General features: G+C 39.7%; 1 protein-coding gene across 1 annotated transcript in view; it reads right to left on the bottom strand.

The window, feature by feature from the left end:
* Positions 1-1,934: 1,934 nt before the first annotated feature.
* The window catches only part of tgfa (transforming growth factor alpha), a 36,101-nt gene continuing 10,254 nt past the window's right edge, over positions 1,935-27,781 (bottom strand). The window contains exons 2-6 of the mRNA XM_002935302.3: positions 25,720-25,773; positions 11,053-11,170; positions 10,030-10,179; positions 8,889-8,998; positions 1,935-5,170 (exon numbers count right to left, since the gene is read on the bottom strand). Coding sequence (XP_002935348.1) covers positions 5,163-5,170; positions 8,889-8,998; positions 10,030-10,179; positions 11,053-11,170; positions 25,720-25,773 — 440 coding nt within the window. The 3' untranslated portion in view covers positions 1,935-5,162. The remainder of the gene's footprint in view (positions 5,171-8,888; positions 8,999-10,029; positions 10,180-11,052; positions 11,171-25,719; positions 25,774-27,781) is intronic.

The following is a 27,781-nucleotide window of genomic DNA, read 5'->3' on the forward strand; positions in this document are numbered from 1 at the left end:
TGTGTGTGACTACACTGGCACAAAGGAAATGGAGCTAATTCTGCAGGAATCCCTTGAAGTTCATTGATGATAAAATTGCTGTGCAATAAAAACTGGAGGGATGCAGGTATTGTGCATTCCATACACAAAGCACTTAGCAATTGGTACACAATATACCATTTGTCCTTATACCTGGGTTACTGGAGGCCTATTACAAATTCCCTATATGCAGTTTATCACTGAGCCCCAATACAGGGACTTGACTGCGAAGAGAATCCAGTGTTGCCCAATAAGAAGATACAGCACCCACTTTGCTGTACAAGACTATAAGCGGATTTGATTGTTGGTCAGGGGCCCAATAATTGCATCTGGCCCAGTAAGGATTGGTGATATTCTCCCTGGGCCATGCTACTAGATGAGTATGTTGGGGTGAAGCAGGTTGCTCTTATGGTGAAAAGCAAAACCAAGGGATATATTTTTTAAGGTGGGGTGGGAGTGGGAGACAGCTATTACAACTAGTTAACTAATCAACCAATGTAATAAAATGTAACATTCTTCCCATGGACAGTTCATACCATGCTTTGTGAAGATTGGAAGCTGGATGTGACCCCTGAAGGATTTTTAAGGTCCCCCAGCCACATAACGTATTGTATAGCATCTTTACTTTTAATGTAATGTAGCAGTATGAGAAGGAGTCAGCCACTACATGTAGAAAGCTGAGCAGCGCTGAGAGGGACTTTATTAAACAAAATGAAATCAATAGTAGTGTAGTTATGAGTGGGGGGCAGCTGTAAAGAGAGCCAGAGGCAATGTCATTCAGCTAGTACCTTACCCCATCTATAACTCTCATTGTTTCTACCATTGATTAGCTATGATATCAGTTTATTGCCCCACTTTTCTGTATTCCCATGCCTGTGCAGAGCAATAGCATGACATATACCCCGCTGTGCATACAGCTGCCCTACAGCAATCATATACACCAGCATGGTCACCGCTAACGGTCACAATCTGGGTCAGTGCCAACATTTAAAGGAATACTGTCACGAGAAAATGTTTTTTTTTTTTTTTTTAAACCCATCAGTTAATAGAGCTTCTCCAGCAGAATCCTGCATTGAATTTGTTTTTCAAAAACACAAACAGATTTTTATACATTTAATTTTGAAATTTCAAATGGGGCTAGCCATATCTTATTTATTTCCCAGGGTGCCACAGCCATGTGACTTGTGCTCTGATAAATTTAAGGGTGAAGACACATGGAGCTACTTAGTAGCAGCTTCTTGTCATGGCTACTAAATGCCAGAAAACACCCTGCTATAGACAATACTGAGACTTGCCTCTGCTAAGACACACAGAGACAATTTTCATTGAATGATCAGCATTGTCTATTTCTGTAGCCATGACAAGTAGCTGCTGCTAGTAGCTCTGTGTGTCTTTACCCTAAAGGTGGCCATACACGCACCAATATTATCGTACAAATCCTATTGTTTTTATGTTTCTACCTCCATATACGACGATTCAGCTCTGAATATCAGTGGAGGGGACGAATGATCTTTCCTGCGGCCAATGGTTGCGGGAAAGATTGTAATTGTAAGGTTTATGGCCACTTTTAGTCACACTTTACTGCTGTGCTGCAAGTTGGAGTGATACCAACCCCCTCCCAGCAGCCAATCAGCAGAACAATGGGAAGGGAGCAAGATAGCAGCTCCCAGTAGGTATCAGAATAGCACTAAATAGTAAGAAATCCAAGTCTGGCTTGGGACTCCTCCAGTTACGTGGGAGTAGGAGAAACAATAGGTTACCTGAAAGCTCCTTCTGAAAGCTCAGACTCAGACACAATGCACTGAGATGGCGCCTACACACCAATATTACAGCTAAAAAATACATTTGTTGGTTTAAGAATAACATTTTAAATGGTAGAGTGAATTATTTCCTGGAATAAATATATAACATTATCATTGAGTTAAAAAAAAAACCTTTAATATTACAGCCTTTTTAAATAACTATTGTCCAGCCAATCAAACTGATACAATTGGAATTAATTTAGAGTACAAATAAATTAAAAACTTTAAATATTACCTTTTTTTCTTTTTCAGTGCAAAATATACATTAAAGTAACCATTTCTACAAACAGTCAGGTCGGTTAGAGTAAAAACAAAAATAGAAAGTTAGAGATTGTCGCCGTATTTCTCAGCTGCTGAGAGGTTTGGCAAAAAATGTTTGTATTTGGATATTAGTCTGTATAAAGGGACGTCAAGTCACATCAGGTTCTTACGTATCTAGGTTAAACATGCACATTTAACATCTTGTTTCTAAAAACATATGTTTTTACTTGTATTATGTTGTAGCTCTGTTATATATATGGGGTATCCGACTGGTCACTTTGATCCTCAAATTGAAAGGAAACCATGATAGTCTGTGCCTGACTTGCAGGGATCGTTACCACGCCCCATTTAGGCTGGCAAAGTCAATAATATCCTCCCACACCATGTTCTATGATAAAGTGATGGAAACTGGGACTTGAAGTCCCCCCTGCTTTCCATAGTGGGTGGTGCACTGATTCTAAGAAAAGCAGAGAGACGTCAAGTCCCATTATCCATCACTTCTACATGGAACAAGATGAAGCAATGGTTAAGTGATTCTGCCAGTCTAAAGCTGGCCATACACGCACCGATAATATCATACGAAACCCAGTTTGGTACGATATTCGGTGCGTGTATGTCAAGTCAGCGAGTCGACCGATAGCGCAGGAGGCTGCTGATATCGGTCGACTCGCCGATCGGCCAGGTTAAAAGATTTTGATCGGGCGCCATAGAAGGCGCCTGAGCAAGATCTGCCATCAGGGCTGAATTGGCAGAAGGAGGTAGAAATCCTATTGTTTCTACCTCCTTATCTGCCGTTTCAGCCCTGAACGGTTAGTGGCCGATTGTACGATCTTTCGTGGGACCGATGGTATTTAGGTATGTCGGTGTGCAAAGTAATATATATATTTTGGGTAGTTCAGAGTGCATAACGTTCATATAAGCCCAAATGAATAGGCACATGTCAAAAAGGAAAGGGAGGGAGGTACATTTCATTTTTAGGGTTGATGTGCAGCCTTGGCCAAGACTAGTTTCCAGCAGGCAGATAGCGATACTCTTCACTAGTTTCTGCACTATAAATACCAAGTATGACACAGCATATACCTGGGGAAAGGAACCTTTTGGAGTACCGTTATTCTTTAACAGGGTACAGAGTTATATAAAGTTAGAGCTAAACAGATAAGAGTACTTATTATAAGCAATGGCTTAAACATCATTTTTGCTGTTGTTTATGCATTAGCTGCAAATATATTGCCTTGTCATTATGATGTGGCCTTCCTGCAGGAACACACCTGCCATCATATAAAGAGGTGTCATATTATCACTTAATAGCATTCTTTTGTGCTACAGCTTCTTTGTTGTGTACAAGTAAAATAAACAGTTTCTTTGTATTTTTTGGGGAAACCCCAGTTGTTTCATGGTCAGCGTCTGGTTTGTTAAATGCGTCACAAGTGTGATACAGCAGGATTCATTACTTTTCTAATTTTTGTGCTGCTGCGAATAACTGAACCGGTACCAAGGGAACTGGCTAAGGCAAGTTTCACTGCAATAAAATATGGGCATAGTCCTAGCTCATCTCTTAGGAATGCAGGGAGAAAGCTACAGGTTGGAATTGTACTAAATAAACAGTTGGCACTAAAGACGCTGTGTATAGATGGAGCAACCTTTACTGACATATATGGTGCTTCATTCCTGTCAGTGAGGACAAGGATGTATTGGCTTTCACCACATGCAGCAATAAAAGCTGCTCCATCACTGGTTTAAGATTCACTCAAAACCAGGAAAATTCTCCTGTGTGCGGTAACCCATAAAATCAGTGACTGGCTTTTCTTAGCCAGCTGCAGGTAGAACAATGAATGCAACAATTTGATGGGTTGCCATGGGTTACTGCCTATGGGCAAATTTGTCCAGTGCTGAAAAATAACCTCCAAGGTATTATTTTCCCCATTTGTAGCATGTTAATTATCCAAGGAATTTGGAAACCAAGTGCCACATTTTACTTAATAATAGCTCTATTTCCATAACGTTCTACTATTCCATCAAGAAACATCTCATTTGTTTTGCATTCCCCAAACTTGCTTGCCTTCTCTGCCCTATCACATGTAACATTCCAAAACTGTCATTTAATAAGAGCAATTTGAACCATTCTGTTGTATCCATGGCAATAATCCCAACTGTAGGCAGTATTCCAAATCTTGATCATATAAAGAGTAGATGCAATTGAGGAGCATTCTGACACAGATGTGTCCTTCCTGCACTTACTGATAGGCATTGGAAGGTGTGGTCTAAAACCCAATAGAAAGGTGCCTTCACTGCAATAATCTGTAATACATACACATGTATTTTAGTGCAGTTGAATAGGCTATATATATTATAGATATTATATTTTGCATTCCTTATTGAAACTCCAGTAAAAAATAAAAAATGCCAATAAGAAGAAGATGAGAAATAATGCACTGTAAAGGTAATCTGTGGTTTAAAGACTAATAAAATTGTTTATCCTCAAGGCCAGATGCGCGAAAGGGTTTAACACATATGGAGTCTCTCCTCCTGCGAAAAATACCAGGCTGTTCCTATAAATACACTGAAATGCCAGCAGCATGGTTTATAAGAGAATGGTCTGTCCCAAGCGTGACTTTCTCAGTCTTTAATATTAAATAAGAATGAACAGTAAGCTTGTGTTTTTTATTGCCAAGGCTGCCTGCAATGCTATGGTAGCCCTCTTTGGCAGCAAAGAATTATGGTAGTAACAACTGAACCCAGAGCAGATGCTTCTGTAACAAATTAGAGTCAGAACTGGTCACATGACACGTTCCTCCGTCGCTGGACGCAGTTTAAGATCCAGAGTGTTTGGAATCCCATTATATATGGAGATCTAGTCTGTCACTGTGCTCCTCTGCTTCACATTTTGCAGGACATATTGGGCAGGGTTTCCATGCCTCGGGAAGGGAACGCAGTGCCGGCTGCAACTTGCGTCCGAGTAAGGAGCTGCAGCTCGGGTTTTAGTCAGAGATCAGGAGTTGAGCAGGGTCTTCCTTGCCTGAGATGGTCTTTGGAGTCTATCCTGCTGGGGAGATGCCCTGATCTGATGCAGCGCTCTCTCTCTCAGACCACTGTAACAAAACAAAATGACACCAGTAAAGAACTAGAACCTCATAATGCTGGCAGGGGGGAAAGTAGATAATATGGGAGAGTGTTAGCAGAGGGGGTGCTGAGAAATATACAGTCAGGGGGTGGCTTGCCAGCACTTGTAAAGTCTAGGTAAAGAGAAAGTATTTGGCTCTGAAGAGTGTGTGTCCCATCATGCCCTAGTTGCCTTCCCTGCATATAAGGGTAAAGGCAATTCACTGGATGCTGGCATTATATTTTAGGCCTTTTTATAAATGTGGGGCAGGTGCAAGGTGCAGAAAACAGACACAAAGTGCTTAGCCCTCATAAAACAGATAATTGCACTCGTGAATAGAGTGCAAAGACCTCTACTTCTCTTATGAATACAGGGCTGCCTGCTGGCAGAGCTATATTCATGAGAGGTGTGCAGGGGGCAGTATGCAGGTGTCCCTCTACTTACTGCCTGCCTATGGCACGTGTTAAGAACAGGGTGGCATTATGTGTTGAGACCTGCACTAGATACCAAGCAAGGTGTAATCTATGTCATAGCCGGGGTTAATCTATGCAGCTTCATTTATTGTCTGCCAAAACTGTGACAAGGCAAGATAACACAACGCTGGTGACAAAAAGGCTAAAAGCTTTGCTGGGTTTGCGATGGGAAGAGATCAGCCACAACTTCTTCTGTGAAAAATGAAATCTTGCTGAAATGCAGGAGAATCATCTCTTGCACGATTTACTACAGCCGAGGTATGGTTCATGTCCTCTCTCTGCACAGTGTCCTTGTTTACTCAGCACTATGAAGGTGCAAGGTCTATAAATGGCACTATTATCAAAATTCTTCCATTTACTATTCTGTTTTTACAATGCAGTCTAAAGATTTATGACCGCTTTATACTGTGAGTAGTAGCAGAAAGGGTATAAATAGCAGCATGACTGTGCTGTCGTCATTCCCACGAGCGAAGGGCGTGTGAAATGCCGATGTGATCATCATGATGATGCAAGACGTTCTATTATAGCAGAAGGGTAATGCTCTGTTATCTTGCTTCATTATGGATAACACTCACATCATTAAAAATTCTTCATTGCTTGGAGGAGAGGGCATGTTACAATTGTGTGGAACCGCTGCTTTTGGAAGTGGCTGCAATGATTGGTCATAAATAAATTATGGACAGCTGTAAGCATTATACCTATGGGCTTATTAACTCATCTGATTTCTTCTTAAATAGGGATATAAATGGAATATAAGAACTGCTTAAGCAGGGGTTATAATCCTCTTTAAATACTAAATACAGTAATCAAAAACTTTCCAACCCGAGGTACTGTAAGTAGGAAAGAGCAGGCGTTAGTAATGTTGCACAAACAAGATCTAGTGAACATTCAGGAGACACTAATGTCAGGGCAGACTCCCATCTCCTGCTGCTCCATTGAATGTAAATACACAAACTGACCTGGCAGAGGTAACCAGATCAGGTCTTTGCGTTCCCCCTGCAAAGCTACAGTAGTTCTAAACCTTTCAATGTTTCCTTCAATGTTTCCACAAGACATAAAGTAACATTGTGCAGGTCCCAAGTCCCCCCCCCCCACAGGCCTTACAATGCCTGCGTTATTTTCACCTCAGCAGCCCAACGTTCCGTTATGTGTTTGTGTGCTGCCGTGCTCTGTTTGCAGAGCAATTTCAAACTGTATCTGGCACAGGACCAGTTATTTTTGGTTTAGTATGTCCTTTTCACCCCCCTAAAAAAACTGTAATTATTTCTAAGCATCAGCTCCTGGAAAATCCCGTTTTATTAAAATATATGTTGCATGAGGGTGGTGCTGCACATTTTAAAGAGATTGGGAATGTGATGGATGAAGTAGAAGAAACCCAGTGCAAAAATGTTTAATAGAAATGTAACTAGCACCTGACAAGAACAACGTTATATCAGAATATCTAGGGATGTCCAACCAAGCTATCGCTGTATTAGGAATCCTACAAACCTCTGAGAGGTGGAGGCTGGGATTCACCATTTATCAACAGCCGGAGGGTCATGTAGCCTCACAGCCGAACTACTGCCGTATGTATTGTGCCCTAGGGTGACAGATTCCATTGGAAAGAAGTGGAAAGAATAGTTTGCTATTGAGAGGATCGAGTATTCTGATCCCAACTGGTGATTCGAGGGGTGAAGGGTGTCATCAGCTAAATCCAGAAGTAAAATGCACCTTTACTTAAAGTCCTGTGTGCGAAACCAATTTTTGGAACCCAGACCCATGGTCCGCAACCAGCATAACCCACCCAGCTAAACCCACGCCCCGCATTTTAACCTGCTTAGATCCACTACCCGACCCAGAAATGACAACCTACTGAGCACCATTAAACAGGAAGTGCTGTTGCTGCAGATCAGAAGTGACATTTTAAGAAGTGGGCAGGGGTAGAAAAAAAAATGTCTAAGAAAATAGAAAATATAGATAATAAATATAGACAAGACCCAAAACCTGACCCGTGACACAAGTCCTGCTGCAGGACTTATTCTAGATGCTTTTGAGATCCACTCATGAGCTCTAACTGGGCAAGCTGTAAATTAACTGTCCATTTGGTTGGATAACCCAGAAAGTAGCCTGTGTAACTGGTCAACTTAGCTACCATAAAGAAAATTCTGCTTCCTTGGGCTCATTTACAATAATAGAGACATGATTAGTGCTGTTTGTTGCACTCTGGCCCAATGCAATTTGTGTGCTGCATCCTGTGGTGCAACTCTTTGCATTCCTAGAATGCAAAGGTGGTTGCATCTCTCTTTGTATGCAGCTTACACATCTTGGGAAATCTGGGGAGTGCCAGGAGATGCAAGGTGGTGGGGAGCCATGTTCAGGGGTGGTGCAGGGTAAAGAGTGCATAAACAAAGGACTAAATGCAACCCTTTAGTGGGACTCTAAGGGACCCAATGCTGAAGCCCTTAGCACTCCTCCTGTTGCACCTAACGTTTTCTACTACAGAGGGTAGCAGTTTAAATACTAGATGGGCCATTTACAGTATGACTAACCAACCAGCAGATCTCTACCCAATTTGTTCCAAGTGGTAAGACAAGCTGGGCTAATCACATTGACTGATCCTTTGAGCAATGATCAAACACATGGAGGGTAGCAGTGGTGTGCACCGACAGCCTGATGCAGTTTACGGCTTAATCAATTGTTTAATCATATACCGATCAGGTAATAAAACATTTTGCACCCATAGCTGGGTCTTTAAGCACCCATAGCTGGCACTCACTGCTCCACAACTGTTTGTACAGTTATTTCTAAAACACTTGTACAGAAAGCTGAACAAAGACTTAGGAGATCAATATTTGGTAGTTAGAACATAAGACTTAACAGCTACCCTTCTTTTTTATGCTAGGAAAAACATCGCCATGCATTGGATGGGAGCACGACCACCGTCCATAAAAACATGGAATCAGTTGGTAAACCAAGCAATCCCACTAATTAAACTTACCTCAGAAGCAAGGGGAACACAGGCTAAGTTCGACCTGATCTGGAACCCGTGGATTGAGGCAGGGTTAGACTAACTCTATACAAAAAGTCTTATATGCAAAGTGAAATTACATCTCTATGTAGTATGTCTTGCAGCTCTGTATAACCAATTTAAACTATTGGGAAATGTACCCTACTAATGTTTGGCACAACTGTCTGTCTGTTGTTAATAAAAAATTACCTTTAAAAAAAAAAAAAAAAAAAAGAATTAATTATTACCTGTCTCAGATTTGCAGCATGAAACCCCACCTTTTAAGAAACTGCCAGGCTTCTCATGCTGACAGAACACAGCCCGGCACCACTGGCACTGCTTTCTAATTCTGCAGCAGCTAAAAAACACAAATAACAGTGAGTCACAAACAGTTTGCCCTTTACCTATCCATTAATATTACTATATTATAGGACTAATAAGACTCTAGGCTCCTGTTCATTCATTTAATTGGCATTTGCATGTTTCTTAAGAAAATAAGCTTCAGAATTCAAGTGATTTTTTGCCTGTGAAAAGTTGCGGTAGCAAAATTCATAAAATAAACCATGTGACATAAGCCACAGGTTAATATCAGGGCAGGAGATCTGTCAGCATGGGGTAGCCACAACCTCTTTGGAAATTGTTAACTTCTAAGCATTGTTTATAATCGGAACCACCACAAGTATGGCACACCCTTACCTTCACGTGACACAGTCACATGGGTGCACCACATGGTAATTCCAACAGCTTTTAATAGAAAGCTAGCTTTCTAGAGAAAGGCCAGAGCTACAAGCTGCACACATTTGGTGACTATAAGCTATAAAGCTCAGTTGCCTGGCGATTTTCATGGATCGACCAACAGCAGAAAAAGTATTATCTGGTTGTAAAATATTAAGGGGTCATTTACTTTGCCTGGGGCAAAAGTGCTAGAGCACTAAAGGGGTAACACTGTGAGACCACAGCGTCAGCAGGCGCAAGTGAGCCCTTATGACAGGCAGTAAGGACATGGCCACATTGTGACCTGCACTTCCTGCTACTTCCTAACTTCCGCATCTGAATGATGCAAGTTAGAGGACAGGTAGAGGGTCTGTTGCAGGCAGTACTCTGTTGAAGCGGCTAGCCACAGGTCTCTGTGCTCTGAAACAGTACACAGAGGCCTGCACTAATTTGTGAAAAGCAGAATTCAGGATGCAAAGTGCAAAAAAAAGGCAGATTATGGCCTTATTTTGCACTTTTCACTCTGAATTCTGCTTTGTAAATTGCCCTTTTAACTATCCAATATATTTGCCAACATTTCCCCGTACAAATACTGCGCAATTGGGAAGAACAAGATGACATCAAAGGAAAAACAATTGCAGCCAGAGAAAAGGTAAGGAATTTTTAGTCACTTACTGTATTAACATGCATGTTCCAATAAGAACAGCTGTTGCAACAATAGACACCACCACCAGAGCGGTGATTGTTTGCTTCTTATTATTGGCGGCTACCACCGCTAAGAGGTCGGCATGTTCACAGCGGGTACCAACAAACCCAGGCTGGCATCTGAAAAAAGAGAAACAGTTCATCAGTTTCTATCTGCTGGGTTCTGCTCCCTTATATATAAGTGATGTGCTAAACAGGAACCTTAAATTGTTTTATTATTTTTAGAAAGATGAAATCTGTAAGGCAGCTCAGAAATCTGTACCTCGTTTCAATGACTATTAACCAGGGTAAGGCAGACTCTATTAAAGAGTGCCACAGTAAACAAGTGCAGAATAATGAACGCTTTATAAACACGTTAATAATAATAACTGAGTTTGGGCCCTTTTCTTTTAGGCTCCACCTTAAAGTAGAATCCCCATTAATGAGTGGATGTTACTTTTACTACCTCCGGAACTAACACGTTTGAGTATAAGCATCACTTTTTACGAGCAGTTCTGGCTCTGTGTGGGTGACACTCCTTTCTGGTACACGTGACACCTCTCCAACCTATCTGAATATGGTGCAATGAATAAGACTGATGGAAAAAATGTGGGAAGACACTAATTATTTGCATTTAACGTTCTTTCTCTTTGCACAAGGATGCATGCCCATTACTTCACATCTGCAGTATATTAGCAACTTCTTACAAATGGAAACTTCTTACTTTTTGCCCTAATCACTAAACATACTGTGTAATTCAACATCTTTAAAGGTGGTCTTAAAACTGAACTAATTCTCTTGACCTTTGATAAAATGACTCCTAAGAGGTTTATGTGTTTTCTTATGTCCGTGCCTTATGTTATTAGCAACAGTACCATTAGTTTGTCAAATTAAACTATACAATTAAATAATGTCTTGTATTTAGAGCCTTGACCTGCTAGGGCCTACTGTGGGTGCTTCTTTGGGGAGAACTCATGGGGGACTTTTGTAAGAAGGGCTATAAGGGGAACTTACACACAGGCTGGTAGATCTTCTTGCACTATAAACCTGCAAGTTCCATGGAAGCAGTAATTGCTGTGAGAGACGGGGCAATCATTAAAGTGAGATCTTACAGCAGCTGCTACTGGAGGATCTATTAAAAAAGAAGAAAACACAAGAGTTAGAATAACAAAAATGCTAGTCCATCAGTCTATATAACACACATAGGCTGTATTATTACCATACACAATAAGTATTTAACAAGTTTTGCAATATGTTACACAGACAGTAATGTACAAGTGGACAATTCCTCAAAGCTCAAGTAAGTCACAGCAGCCAATCAGAAGGAGCCACTGACACTGCCCAGACATATTTCAAATCTTTTATGTCGGGCATGAAATAGGACTGGAATTTGTCCTAGTTGTTTAACACTGAATTAAGAATATAGATAAATTTTTCAAAGCAACAACTGGTACCTTTAGGTAATTCAGCACAAAAGCCAGAGCAGGATCTGGGCGAGGAAAAGAAGGCCAGGGTTTCCAAGTGGATACAAGAAAAGGTGCACTTCCATCTTGGCCTCCCCAGACTAATAGTAGCCTGTTGGCTCATGTTTGGGGACTTAACATTTGCATTCCTGACTGATATCTAATTGCAGCTCAATCAGGTGTCGACTGGGCACAGCACTGGGCTGTTCGTTGGCAACCCAGCCAAAAAAAAAAAGTCTCTCTCTACATGGCAAGTCTAAACTTTGCTATTGTAGTGTTTTATTGACTAATGTGGTGGCTCTTGTACAGAAAAAATAAGCATTTAAAGGGATGGTACACCTTTATGTTAGCTTTGAGTATGTTATAGAATGTCTTAGCAACTTTTCAGTTAGTCTTCATTTTTTTTCATTGTTTTTAAATTATTTGCCTTTCTCTTTTACATCTTTCCATCATTCAAATGGGGGTCACTGACCCCCGGCAGCCAAAAAAAACGGTTGCTCTGTGTGGTTAGATTTTTATCATTATTGTTACTTTTTATTCCTTATCTTTCTATTCAGTCCCTCTCCAATTAATATTCCTGTCTCTTGTTTACACCCCTTTGCCTGGTTGCTAGTAAACAAGACCCTAGCAACCACACAGCTGCTGGAGAGAGCTGTGGAACAAAAAACTAAATAATTGAAAAACCACAAAAATTGTCTCAGACACATATTGTCTCAGAATATCAATGTCTTCATCATACTAAAAGTTAATTTAAAGTTGAACGACTCATTTAAGGTAGGCATCCAATCCTGGCAATGACTTTACAACTGTCACTATCACAAATATAAAGCACCACTGTTATACATCAATTTCCTTTAGGCACAAAAATGTGACAAATCAACTACACTTTATACCTATACTTGCCAGTCTGCGACTAACCATACCACCCTTAAGTCCAGTTCTGGAAAACAGCAATAATTTATGAAATAAAAATGACCCCCCTGCAAAACAGGTGTTTCTCAACCACACACAAACACATCATACTAGAATTCTCTTTGCATTAATAGTTATGGAAGCAAACGAACATGCTGTACCATGGGCAAATGGGCAGTTGTCACACCCCCAGCCGTAGGCTTGGGAATGAAGGAAGATTAAAGTAATAAGGCACAGAGCCAATGGATTTGCTTGTTGCTGTGGCACAAACACAAGGGGAAATGTGATACTTTGCATGCAGAGATGAGGATGATGTTAGCGCTACACAGTAGTGGAGGGTACGAGGACTGAATTATATACCTGGAGTTTCCCAGTTATCCAAACAAGGCTACATACCTCAACTGCTTTCAGATTAGTCTGGTCATGATCTCTCCTCTGTTTTTCTATTCATATCACGTGCACTGGCATGTGCTTGTGAGCATTTTGTCCTAACTTTAAAGGAAAACTATACCCCCAGAATGAATACTTAACCAACAGATGTTAAGTGACCTATTAAAGAATCTCACCAAACTGGAATATATATCAGTAAATATTGCCCTTTTCCATCCTTTCCCTTTAGCCGCCATTTACTGATGGGCTGTGTGTCCCCTCAGAGATCAGCTGACAGGAAATAATGCAGCTCTAAAGTAGTGTGGGAGTAAAATACAGAACTCTGTCTATTAATTGGCTGATGGGGCCTAACATGTATGAGTGCCTTGGCTTGGCTTTGTGTGCACTGTGAATCCTATGATCCCAAGAGGCGGCCCTTAGTTCTTAAAATGGCAAGTTTCTATTTAGAATTGCCCAATAACACATACTACTAAAAAAATAAAGTTCCTTTAAGCATTCCCAAATTACATTATTATGATTGGCGCATCTCTTAATGGGGGATCTGGTCTTATCCTAACCCTTGGAGCAGGGTTTTGTCTGCTGCTGCCTACTGGCGGGATACAGCAGCAGTCACAAAGTCCCTATCCTCCTGTCACCGCTCCTGATGTCATTATTTAGAAAGGCCCCTTGCTGCTGCACATGGATAGGTGAAAGCAGGAGTTTTGCACCATAGGCTTAAAGATGTTATTTCAGTCTAATAAGAAACCAGTCTGTTGGTAAATCTGAAACTGAACGTGCTTGTGAAGGGTTTGCCTCATTACTAAACAACCAGTTAGAAGTCAATGGCTAGCAATTATATTTAGCTGAAAGACGCTGACTCGCCCATTTAGTAGGCAATACCTTTTAAAAGGAACTTATAAAAATGAACGATGACAGCAAAAATCTTACTTGTTGTTATACTTGGATCATTTTATGGTGAGAAGTTTCTATAAAATACAGCACAGGGTGTAGCTAGAGGCTATGGAGCCCCCCACCCCACAAATATATTCAGTTAGTCAGTCCTACAGGAAAATGATCATCATAGCATTAAGTGTAAAAAAACTACTGCAAATATCCCACATATTGTAACTGTGCATTGGTCAGGCATCTTTCTGGCCTTCTTTACTTCTTTACCCACAGGGTCTGTCATCCAAGTACAATTAATTAAACTACCTCACGTTGCAAGCAGGTTTTACATTATAGCTTTATATATTGTATATAGATATATAGTAAATGTTTTAACACTGGGCCATGGTTGAACGAACAGTCACATAATCACTAGTTATCAGGTGAAGCATTCCATTCATTCACATATATACTGTTTGCACAAGGCCATCGTGATTAAGAACCAGTCTCGATGGCTTCTGAAGCATTACGTTTTGATCATCCATGAAAATTGAGGGCTGCAGAGTACATGGAAATGACTAGAGACATATGAGAAATGAACAGAGAGATTTAGCCGCACTTGTCTAAGAAACTGCTTGTAGACAAGGGCAATATAACAAAATGGGAGAGTCACACAGGCTAGCGGTGCAGAGGTTACAGTACTGTGCACTCCATGATACCAACGATAAGAGTTCATGTTTAATACCGAGATCTGTTTATCATAGCTAATCAGAGACTTAAAGGTTAATCCTGCCTGCGGCGGCTTCCGTCACTTTGTGTGTACCTAGTGGAATTCGCTAAACAGCTTAAGTAATAATTCCCTGATACAATGATTATCGTTTAAAACTGACTGAATGCCACTTATTCCACAAATATGAGGAGAATGTAAAGGTAGCTAACAGATAATTTAAATTATTATTAATTTTCTAGTGACTTATCTAATTGTCATGTACATATCAGTACATATTGCCCTTTTACATCTTTTCCCTCCATTTTGTGATGTTCTGTGTGTCGTTCACTGATCACCTCACAGGAAATCATGCTCTAACTGTAACAGAAAGGTAAGTGAAACTTCTGTCCACTCATTGGCTGAAGTAACCTAGCATGCATGCGTATTCTTAATTTGTGTGTAAACACAAAGCCTCATATGAGCCAGAGGGACAGACTTATTACTGAAAAAAGCAGTGTTTCAAAATGGCATAATGGAATGTCACAATATTATAAAAATATATTTCTTATGAAAAGGCTTTACATATATGAAAAGGGGTATTTATCCATGATTCATAAGTAGGTAGGGAAGCAAAGAAGATAGGTAGGAAGCAAGGATTCAGTGGGGGTCATTTATAAACACTGGGCAGATTTGCAGATAGTAACCCATAGCAACCTATCAGTGAATGCTTTTTTTCAGCCAGCTGCAGGTTGAACAATGAAAGCAAACATTTGATTGGTTGCTATTGGTTACTGCCCAGCTGCAAATCTGCCCAGTGTTTATAAATGAGGCCCAGTGTCTTCACCTTTCCTATGCAATAAGTGCAATGTTATCACAAGTAGATCATGAGCCAGCGGTATCCTTTGCTCACACAGTTTATGAGGTGGGATGTGGAAATGTTGCATCACTGGGACAAAGTCTCACAACTCCTGTATTTACATAGTAGGCGAATCTGAAAAAAGACACATGTCAATCAAGTTGAACCCTTAGCCCAAGTGAAACCATCATGATATCTAGTTAAGGACACCACAGTATGAGATTCAAACTAGAATTATTCTGGCACAAACACTCACCCAAGATCTACAGTAAAATTGCAGTATCCATAACTTGCCGATTGTAGAATCATTATGTAATTCACTACACCACATAAAACATAGTTATACAGGACTAGCCAGAGGGCATATGGGGTGGATTTCAGGCATTTTTTTTGCCCACTACATTATTCCAGGCAAAAAATGAGAGCCTTCATATCTAAAACCTCCCCAATTCCTGTCTTATACGAGGAATTTATATGAAAACATATTCTGGCCTAAAAACATCCATTTTTAAAGAGGTATCTTGGGAAAACTGCCCATCCTGGTGTCTTCACATGATTCCCGCTAACTGGGGCCTCTAAAATTATTAAGTGACAGTTGGAGCATTGTGAAACCAATCCAGTTCTATTTGCCCCATAACAGAGAACAAAGTTTGCTTAATAACTTGCCCCCCCCTCCAGAGTCCTTCCTCCCACCTCCCAAACCAAACAACTCTTAAGCACCTAAACTGCTCAGTTTCCTGTGCCTATCTTTAAAAGGCAGAGTAGTGCAGCTGGGTTGGCAGATACCATGTCCTCTTCCAAAAGGAACATGTGTAGTTAAAGTCAATCTAGACCTGGTTTCAACTACACCAGTAGCAACATGAGATGTCACTACTGTGCTAAGTAGGATCAGCCATACTGCTTCCACTAGGAACATGCTTTATAGTCAACTTCACCTCCAAGGACTTTAAAGTCTCTATATAACCTTTACACTCCATTTGTTACGGTTCACTAAAATATATTTTTAAAGGTTTGTTTACCTAAAAAGCATTATTGTAACTAAGAGCTGCTATGGCCAAGTCTTGCAAAGGCTCTGAACAGTGCCATCTAGTGGTCAAATTATGATTAATAAATGGCAGAATGTTTGCTAGGTTTTACCAAGCAATGCCTGTAAGCAGTATTCAAGCATAAGGTGTAACCTAGTTTTAATCTACAAAGCATTTAATACAATATTCTAATGCAATATTCTACATAAATAATAGATCAGTATACTGTGCCTTTAGATAGATGGTGCCGTTACTATTTATAGCTAGTCTGTCACACTCCATTCCATAAAGACAATGGGACAGGTAGTAAATTTGGATAGTTTCCCACTGCTTTTTTAGTAGCCTAAACATGTTCAGTCAAAATGCCTGCAATCTCTCACTATGAGTTAAAGTCTTTTGGCAAGTGCTTGTCAAATGATTCTTGGCTGAAAATATGGCAGTATGCTGTAAGGGTGAAGACACACGGAGCTACTAGTAGCAGCTACTTGTTGTGGCTACTAAAATAGACAATGCTGATCATTTACTGATAACAGTCTCTACGTGTGTTTTAGCAGAGGCAATTCTCAGTATTGTCTATAGCAGGGTATTTTCTGGCATTTAGTAGCCTTGAAAAAGTAGCTATTACTAGTAGCTCTGTGTGTCTTCACTTAAGACCTTGGGTAACAAAGCAACTGTAGGCATAGTTCTGCACACCAAACAAATACCACCGGAGTTCACACAAAGGCATTAGGTTTATTGGTTCAGTTAGGCACAAAGCAAAAATAGTCGTAGCTTTAGGGTAATGGCACACAAAGAGTTTTGTTGCCCACAGAAAACCGCTTCTTGGGTGGGCAACAAAACCTCTGAAAATACCTGTCCATTAAAGAGGTACATACCTGTACTTGCTTTGCCATTACATAACTGTTGAGTTATATAGTTAGCAAAAGAAGAGAAAGCACTATATTTGTATAAAAAAAATCACTGGAGTTTTACAATATATATATATTTTGTTTTTTTCAGGGGCACACATAATTAAAATAACCTTTTAATAACCAGAACAGAAACAGGCTGAAATACTGCTGTGTATTGTACAGAGTACTTTTAAGGTGCCAGTGAACTAATATGTTCTTTTTAGGTCAGCGAAGTGCACAGCCAAGTTCTCTAATGCAGCATTTTATGGAGTTCAATTAGATTTTATAGATGCTATGAGATGCCACCTTATGTGGCACAGATCTCACACAATGACGCTGAAATACTGCTGCCTGTGTTACAACATGATCCTTATCCGTTACCAATAGAATTCTATTATAAGAAACGTTCTTTGTAAGACAACCAGGCTGTTGCTATCAAACCGCCCATTGTACAGTATAACGTACAGTACCGGCACATTCAGTTGGGGGGATTTCCATGCTGATGCCAGGTACCAGGCACAGCTGTCAATGTAAAGGCAGCCATTACACTGTATCTGAATATAGAGGTCATAAAAAAATAATAAAAAGTTTAATGAAGTTCTAGTGTACAATCTAAAGGAATTTCCCAGACCAGGCAAGGCTAATTTTATTTGGGACACATTAAAACTACAACACTAGGTTATACAATGTGCCCATTAACAACTCTGCTAGAACCTTCAGTGAATTGGCTGTGGCACAGCTACAATACTCAGCTCTCCCTTACACTGCCTGAATATTCACTTAACATTACGGCTGACACTCTGGAGCTGATCTGTAAAACTGGTATTAGAAGTCTAAAACCACAAATATCCCAGAAACCATTAAAGGGGAACTCCACCAAAACACAACTTAAGCTTTTGAAAATAAACATAATTTTAAGCACATTTAATGTAATAATATGTTTTGAAACAGTTACCTAAGACTGCCCCCCTGTTCTCCTGCTGATCTGGCTGACTACTTTGGGACTCGAAAAAATGTAACAGTAGTGGACTTTCCTCAGCCTGCCTTCAGCCTACATCCTCCAAATCCCACAATTCCCTGCACAAGTGATGTCAATAAGGAAACGAACATCACAGTTCAGTGCATTGTGGGTTAGTTATGTAGTTCCTGCCTTGTTGTCTGTAAACTGTGGAGACGATGTTACAATTTGTAACTGTTTTTCAGTTGGATTTCAGCATATAAAATAGTCTTTATTCATACTTTCTAATGGAACAGATTACAGGGATAGGTTTATTAGAGGATTCTGTCTCGTCAGGGGCTCGCTAACAAATTTTAATTTGGATGCCGGAGTTCCCCTTCAAAAAATAAAATTAATATTGCAAATGTGCTCAAAGTAAGTGTAAATCAATTCATTTTTTGGGTTTATATCACCTTTAATTACCACCCAAAGAGTACATTTTTAAACATTATCTATATAATTAAAGCGCCCTTGCACACCTTCTGCACATATATTTGTCAGAGCGAGAGAACAGAAATGAAGCCAGAGCTGATAGCAATAAAGAAGACTAAGTCGCCTTTGACAAAATTGATAAAGAACTGTTCTAGGAAATCTCTGTTGCTCTGTGTCTAAGAGGAGAGGGACTTGGGTTTAGCCCTTTCATTTCAAGAAGGAAACACTCAATGGACCACTCAGTGATTTCTGGGCATAATTAGAACTGGTGGTACACTTTACATGGCAATGCTAATAGACACACAAGGGCACCCAGGAAGGTCAGGGATACTTCCCAAAGCTAAATACAATCATAAGGGAAAGTCGGCGGTCAGCGGTCCATTACCTTTTTCTTAAATGACCTAAAGTAAGACATTATTTTGCAAAGCAAAAATGGGTAGAAATTAGTGATGAACCTCATTTTAATTTTATAATATATATTTATTTCACAGTGACCCACCCCATTTTTGCAGCGGAGGAAAACAACTATTTATTAATACAACTGCCCCATATGGAGCCTCAAAGAAAACTGCCATAAGGACTAAGCAACCCAACTGTAGTCCGATTCATTGTCCCAATCATCCCAGGGTGATCAGTGGCAACCATTCATTAGAATGAGGGTTACTGGAAAGCCACAGTTGAAAAATATATTTACTGATGTGGCTGTAAATTAGTAAGGACCAGGAGGTGATCTCCAGCAATCATATCCAAGTCAGACAGCTTTCCATACCACTTCTGTCAGTGTCAAAAGAATACATGTATACCTTGATGAATCAACACCTATGCCAAAATAAACCATAATTCAATGTTTCCACAATGCTGCTCATAGAAAGACAAACAGATGTGTTTAACAGTCACTCACAATTCAATCTTCAGAGAGAATCAACCTTCAAAAGGATCTCTTCAAGAGACCACCTACCCAGCAGGTTCTCCGAAGCTTTAACGAAGACAACGCACCGAACACCCTGAGACCACCTGCTTTATAGATTCTTTGAAGTATAGAAAGATCTCTCACATCTCGCTTGCTTTGAACGATATTCTCCTACATAATGACTTCATCCATCAAAACCCTAGTGTTGGCTTAACCTCAGAGCAGCCCAAGCCCTCACCTCTGATAAAAAGCACAACTAAATGAAGAACTTCAAGCCAAAATAGTATTACAATAAGGTGTATTAATTAGGCAGTTTGCCCCAAAGAAGGGGGGTGCAAGTAAATAAAATTAAGCGGACTGATAGAGAAAAGAAGATATATATTTTTTATGGGAAGGATAACTTGATTTAAGAGGCCAGATTAAGAAAGTACAATAAGATTTAATAAAAATCTAAAAATATTAGAGCTACTGAGAAGTTACATTTAATAAAAGCACACAAAATCAGAGGCCTTTGCCTTTTTATGGTCATGGAACTTCCCATTAATATATACAAGTTTTAGAATTTTGAGTTGACTTCCCATATTCTTATATTTAAAAGAGGGTATACTATTGTTTAATATAAATGTAACATGTAACATAAATGACAAAAGAAATCATGTTGATAACACATAACATCACTGAGTACCATGGTAAGTATATATTGTACAGGTTCTTTATGGCTTTTTCATACTATAAAGGGGTATTGTAACCCCTACTGTACTTTATAATTAGCAGACACTGATGAGTTCCATCTTAAAAAACACCAGGCTGCATGCTGAGTGCTTGTATAGAGGTCACACAAGTCTGAGGTAACCTTAAAAGCCTTTTATGTTTTAGAAGGGGCCTATTACGTTTATAATCTAGAAGTCTTCATTAATAACAGAATATTAGTCAATGCTAAAAAAAAAAAACCATGACTGTGCAACTCGTTAGTTCATCACAGAATTCAACCCTGGCTACTGTAAAGTCAGAGGACTGAGAAGCATGCTTTGCTAAGAAATTTTGTTTTTCATCCACATGAAGTCACGAGCTTTGCGCACTGTAAACTACGCACTCCTCTCACTGTGCCCGCTCACATAAAAAAGTGGCTATAGAGAAAGCTGATCCTGCAGTCCAGGCCCCCTGTCCCACCCCACAACCTCTACAGTTACGCTACTGCTTCTGAAGCCATGAAAGCTCACTGCATATGTACACAACAGATATGTGCAGGCTGTCCTTAAACCCAAAGGACCCCCGGGTGGGGCGGGTTCAGGTAAAAAAGTTGGAATGCACATTGGGTCCAGGTCGGGTTAAACTTCCAAACCACAGTTCTCATGACTTATTTGTGCACTGTATGTGGGCTCTATCCTATTTGGTGGGTGGTGTTACAACCCTCTCCTTGTAACGTCATCTTTAATGTCAGATAAGGAAGTGGTGCAGGATTGGGTTAGGGTGGAAAATTTCCTTTGCAAACTTGGACCGGGTCATGCTTGGGTTGATTAGGGGTGAGTTTGGCGGCCCAGGTCTGAAAATTTCCAACCCACACATAACTAGTGCAAAAGTTTGCATGATGTCACTCAATACTTACTACACATGTGCATTTTGTTTTCAGCAGAGAGACTAGGAAATCCAATGTATGGTAACGGGAGACTGTGGGTCCAACACTGCTTAACTGCCGAGGAAATTGATGTGTATGGCTTATATGCCGTACCCAAATTACTCAAAGGTATCATTACTTGCTCTGACCCCCTCCTTGTATTGCATCCAGCTCTCCCACCAGCACCCCCACTGGAACGAAAAATTATCAGCACCTTCTCTTGCTTCTCTTATTTATCTACAGCTCCCAGCAATCTCCACTCAAAGAATGTGAGACTTGTATTTCAGCAGCTTGAATTTTAGATTCCTGCCTTAAAGGAAAACTAGACCCCCCGGGCTATAAAAGCCCCCATAACTAGCACTGCCTTGACCCCCCTCACCTCACCTTCATAGTTTCTAACTTTTAAAACTGTCCCTATTGCTAACCCCAAGCTAAAAGAGCAGAGTAGCGCAGCTGCGTACCTGGCTAACACAGTCTCGCCGCCGAAATGGACCCTGCTTGTGCAGTTTAAGCAAGCAGGGGTGTCAAGGCAGTGCTAGGTAAGGGGGCTTTTATAGCCCAGGGGGTATAGTTCTCCTTTAAGAAGAGAATACAAAATGGTGGTTGCTTTAAGCCTGAACAGCTACATCTTATTTATTACTTTCAGCAAGCTCCTAATTCATTCCAAATCTAAAGGACTCACTTATTCCACTGCCAGAAAACCTATTTGCAGACGGATCTTCCAAAAGACACAATCTGCTTTTCAACATTATGCTAAGCAAACAAGCAGGGCAATTTATGAATCGCTCTTTGAACCCATTGGAAAATAATTTGACTGCAAACAAGACTGTGCGCCTCCCTTCTTTCCCTATGATCCATGATTGAAAAGGTAGAAATTCACATGTATTTCCATCCCCCCCCAACCCCAGGGGACGCCGTAGGAAGTGCAGAGAAGTTTAGCCAGGTCTTTTATTTGAATTGCTTTGAAATCTGTACATTCATGACCTAAAGACAAACAAATTAAAATCTCCTCTCCCTCCGTCTAACCAGGCGCCCTGAATTCGGAAACACAGGGCAGATGGGGTTTCAGATTTCAGCTTCTGAATTGTACAGTTAAATTTATGAATGAAGTCTATGATTGCTGAGTGTTTGGGAAAAGAAGTGCAAGCTGCCTTTATACAGAGATCACCCATTTATACATTAAGGAAAGAGGGCTGTTTAAAATATCCTTAGAAATCCTAAAATTCCAGATTAAGAGGAAATAAAGCAATAGAAAAACACATTTTAAAACTTTGATTTATGCACTTTTTTCTAGTACAGGGCTCATATCATTTTACAGCAGCCAGGTTGTATACCATTAGTGCAATCATCTTTGTTATTAAATGTTCTATATTTAAGTACAAAAATAGCAACAAAAAAAAAAAGGTTTTGCACAAAATCACTAAAAGATTGCTTTATTGTTGCAAGAATATTTTACAATCCAGGACTGATATTTCCATACATTTTTTGAATTTGACCTTTTTATTTAATGTTATTTTTAAATTGAAGTCCTTCACCAACAGGAATGATGTCAAATAAATGAATATACTACTGAAAAAAGCCACACTGTAGCTCAGGTCCAGGAATGCCACTTCAAGTACAAAAAAGGCCCAAACAGCCCCCACCACAGGCCCAATAAATAATAACTGTCTATTGCATTCTATAGCAGCCTTCTGGCATTTGCTAGAATCTACAGATTGCCAGTCCTGGGCTGCAGTACCTGAGCCGCTACACAGCTCTGGCACTAATATTTGGGTAAAATAGGAGAAAATATGCAGGAAAGTGTTGAACCAAGAACTGTGTTGTGAAAAATACTTTTCAGTCAGCTTTGGGCATCAACATGCCCCCCCCCCCCAGTAAAAAAGGCATAGGATCACTGAGTGTAGTATTATCCATTTTTACATTCTCCGTGATAACTGTGGTATTTTCAAGAAATTCTTTTTAGTTCTGAAAACCCTCATGGAATGTAGATAAACAGAACTCCCAGGTTTACCTTCTATAACACATTGTTTGATAGAATGAGCAGCTTATTGCTTAAGTCACTGGACCCTTCAGTACACACATTAAGTCATTCCATAACTGACTAATGAGGGGATGTTGTGCTTGCTAGATATAAAGTCTGCCAGCAAAGAAAACTATGCTAAACTTTTAAAGAAGTTTAGTACAGAACAAGTTAAAAGTACAGGAGGATGTAGGTTTAGTACAGGATGGCTTAGTGAAATTATGAAGTGAATTTTGTGGAATCTTTGTTCTTGCATAGATCCTGAGTATTTGCTATAACAGCAGAATAATGAGGGCAGATCAGGTCACAGAGAGTAGGCTGATCTAAAGCACTTGGTGCTTTTTCACAGACTTGAATGATACATACCCAGGAAATCTATCCACCAACAGTTTCATGTAGGGATCTGGAAATCCCCAAGCCCCTTCACAAACTGTCACCCACCCCAGCAACACCGTCTTTCAGAAACTAGAATATTCCATGCTACCAAACGAGTTTTTACAACTTCAAATAAAAAGCATTTTACAATAAATGTAAAATGGATCAAACGTTAAAGGGCTATAAATGTAAAATGTTCCAATTTAGAAGAAACTTAGCAGAAAAGCACGTGCTGACTCTTTTGTCTGCCAGATATTTACTTTTAGTAAGCAGTTGAGGAAATCCTACTTTACGAAAGGGGTGGTGAATACACAGAACCTGCAAGCAAAGATAATATCTGTTGACACATACACCTTACAGATAAAAGGATGCCAACATTCCACTACATACAGTTTTGCAAAGTTTTGTCAGCATCACCTCTTTAAAGGTGACACCAGGACATTGCCATTTTGTTTTACAACTGCAGGGATAAAGGGGCAAGAAAACAAACGGAATTTCATGTTTTACCTCTAGTTATTGAAAACTGGAATTGCTACTATAATACATACTGCACATGCACAAATACACAACTGTCTCACGAAAAGGTGTTCCATATACCACTGATACAATGTACAAACTACGGCTGTGCTATTGGCCTTATGGCAAATCACAAGATCAACAGCAATCAATAAATATGTCCAAGAGACTCTGCCCAGTGGCTCAAGCTTGCCACTTGTCCCCTGATGGCCATAACCCACACATTTACATGCAAACCAGTGCACCAGAATCACAACCTGCCCAAACTTCAGAGCCATCTCTGGGTGCCCTTGAAAGTTGTCTGATCAGACTTCCTATATTTCTGGTGATATAAAGAAGAATCTTGCACAAAAAATAAGCCTTGGCCGAATTTGATTCACTAACAATGCAAGAGTTTTGTGAAAAATTAGGTTTAACTCAAATATTAGGGGGTCAATAAGGGGGTTGTACACGGATTGTGTTATATTAAATGCAGTCAATTCCACCCTTTTAAATGCTTACTGTAAGTAACCCTGATTTTTCATATGATTTGGAATGCTTATATATTAGAGCAGGGTGGGAGGCTTAGTAAATAAGGGGCTGTTTTATATCATGCGAAGACTGCAATCAGGGCAACTTAGCAAACTGCACTTATTAGAAGTGACCTTGCTATTTCTAGTAACCTTACTTTCACTGAAGAATTGTATTAGGAACAAACAATTACTAACATATTCTCTGATCTCAGTATATTACAAACAAGCCTTTATTTACCCTTCACAAAAATGAAAAACATTTATTAGAAGTGATTAGACATATAGCTACAGACATACGTTTTCATTACGGGACAGATTGAACCTTTATTGAATACACCTGTAGTAGTTTCGGCATAGCATGGCTTTACCAAAAGGCATCAAGATCTGAAAGGAATCTTATTCTGGAGATCATATCTGCAGCTGTCTAGCTGCTGTGGACTACAGCTCCCAGTACTCTCGCCAGAAAAGAAGAAGCCACAACAGATAGAGATTCCAGAATTACAGGAAATTTGTAACACACAGAGTTTCTGCCGACTGTGGTTAGATTCTTTTCCTCATATCCAGTGTTACCTAACAATCTTCCCTTCTACCACACCTTCATTTACTGGCAAGCAGCAAGTACAGAGACACATTTGATAGAACTGCTGACACCCGAACTAGTGAATCAAGTCATCGAGCAACATGGCTATCACTGAATGATAGGATACCCATTCTATTTGTAGTGGGGCTTACCTATCTTACCTTCCATGCTGTTACCATTCTAGCCTATTGTAGATGCCACCACAATTTCTGGATGGGGTTTACAGTTTTTAGCAATACAATTTCACAGAGATGGTGTCCTGAATTCAGTTAAGGCCTGGAATTGGCATAAGTAGACATTACTGGGCACCTCCATCAATGAGCCTGGACATATTCAGAACCCACACTGGACCCATAAAGGTCCATTTGAACAAACATGACTGTGACACTATTTCAAAATGTTTTTCCCAGTAACGGCAATACCGAATACCAGAGAGAAAGGTATTTCCATGCTTAAAATATTCTTGTTGTGTAGAATTTAACTTTAATGTGCAAAAAAGAGGCAGGGCACGGAGAGGACATGGTTCCAAGAATGCAAAAAGTTCTCCAAGCATCCCACAGGGATGATACATTGCTGTGTCTCTGTTATTGAGCGGGGCCACAAGGTATTACTCACCACTGAGCTGGCTGGTTGTGTTCTCCAGGGCTTGGCAAGCAGCTAACAGAAATCCTAAATGAGAAACACAAACATTGATTTATTAATAGATTAAGACAGGAAATACACACACAGTATTTACACACAGTTACATATATTTTGGTGTAATTTTTCCCCATTTTCCTTAATACTGTGAGGAAACTAATATTATATGGTATATTCAAATTGTGCATTCCCTCATAAAAAATAAAGCAAATTAAAATTGCTCTGTGAAGTCAGTAGCAGTTAATCTACAGTAGCAGTTGACCTACAAAGAAAATTTGATTTGCAGGTGTTTCCTATAACTTACCCTATAACAAAGGCATCTATGAACCCTCCACCACCACCACAGGGTACTGGCTATTCAGATGAAGGGCATCCTCATCTGTAGTTGATTCACATATGATAGTAAATTTGACCATGTTTGGCAGTAATGGCCACCAAGCAACCCTCAGGCCCATTAATAGATAAATACACAAAAGAAAATATATATCAAGTATACTGGTGATTAAAATTAGGATTATCTAATGGCACACACTACTAGAAAATATATTTTTATGCAAATGGTTTATTTAGGTGAATCATTCTTTTACATATGGGCTCTTTAACCCACTATATTTTTATAAAGACTTCTAGTATTCAAGGGTATAGTTTCCCTTTAATGTGAAGAGAGCCTGTTTAGTGTGCAATTATTAATTATTAAGAGAACTTGTGACTTCTTTCCAAAGGGTATCATTGCCTATTTTATGTTTCCAGGTAAAGATATTGTCCAATACCAATTGCTGGTATGGAGAACAATGAATCATGAGGACTGCTATCTTGCAAATGTTATTGTTCTGTCAAAAGCTCTGTTGTTAGTCAAGCCATGCGTGCCAAGACATCAGTCAGATTTTCACCTAGGACATTATCATCTGTAAATATCGTACTACTGTTATCATAAGGCTTGCCTTACACATACAGATATTAACAGAATTAAGGAGCGGGATTTTTAAACTGGTCTGAAACTATATAATAACTACTGTATGAAACCTTGTATCTGACGGCAATATGTGTATGTGTACAACCAGCTTAGATTCTACATGTATTTCTCATGTCAGCAGCAGGCACGAGAGCTGGTAAACCCAGTGGCACTGTTTTGATTTGCTTCATTTCACTGGAATGTATGAAAAACTAAAATAAAAATTACTGAAAGTTTTATTTACACAAAACCCCAGCACTGAAGAACAAACCTGACTTTGTGGGATCTGAAAGAGCCAGACAGCGAGACCTCAAACCCTACACATGCTTCAGCCTATGCATTAGTATTCAGCTCACTGTAATAATCTCATTATGCATGGTACCTCCGACCAATATTAAACTGAATGTCTATTAGAAGTCTATCCAAAAGGTGAATCTGGAAATCCATAATTCTAATTTTCATTATTTTGGAGAAGCAGACATACAAGAGCATCAGTCTGATCATGTTCCAGGAAATCTGTTTAAATGTTCCCCCTGAAGGTGAAGAAAATTCCCAGTGAGCAGTTACATTTAATTTTATGATTGGTTTAACCCCTTACACTATCAACTGCATTAAAGGGGAACTCCAGCTTCCGAACTAAAATTTGTTAAAGAGCCCCACACAACACAGAATTCACTAATATACCTATAACTTTAATCTGTTCCTTCTGAATACCATTTTATCTGCAGAAATTCAGCTGCAAAATAGCTGAAAAACTCTTTCTGCATCATCCGAAATCTTGGCAGGGAGGAGGGACTAAAACATTGATGTTACAAGTTGCTGCAACTTCTCAACAGTGGAAACTGTTTAGCGATCACTTCCACCGATGGAAGAAAGATTGCAAATTTTATAGTTACTGAAAAAGTTATGTTTGTTCCAAAAGAATGCGCCACCATTAAGCATGCCTTATAAGTGCACAATGTGCAACTAAAATACGCAATGTAATAACAGTCTAATGAAGAATTTTATACTGCAAACTTATCATTTGTGCAATTTTTTTTTTCTCTTTGTGACTTTTATTACATTTCCCCCTAAGTCTCAAACTCT

The sequence above is a fragment of the Xenopus tropicalis genome, chromosome 3, assembly GCF_000004195.4.
Source record: "Xenopus tropicalis strain Nigerian chromosome 3, UCB_Xtro_10.0, whole genome shotgun sequence".
Taxonomy (NCBI): domain Eukaryota; kingdom Metazoa; phylum Chordata; class Amphibia; order Anura; family Pipidae; genus Xenopus; species Xenopus tropicalis.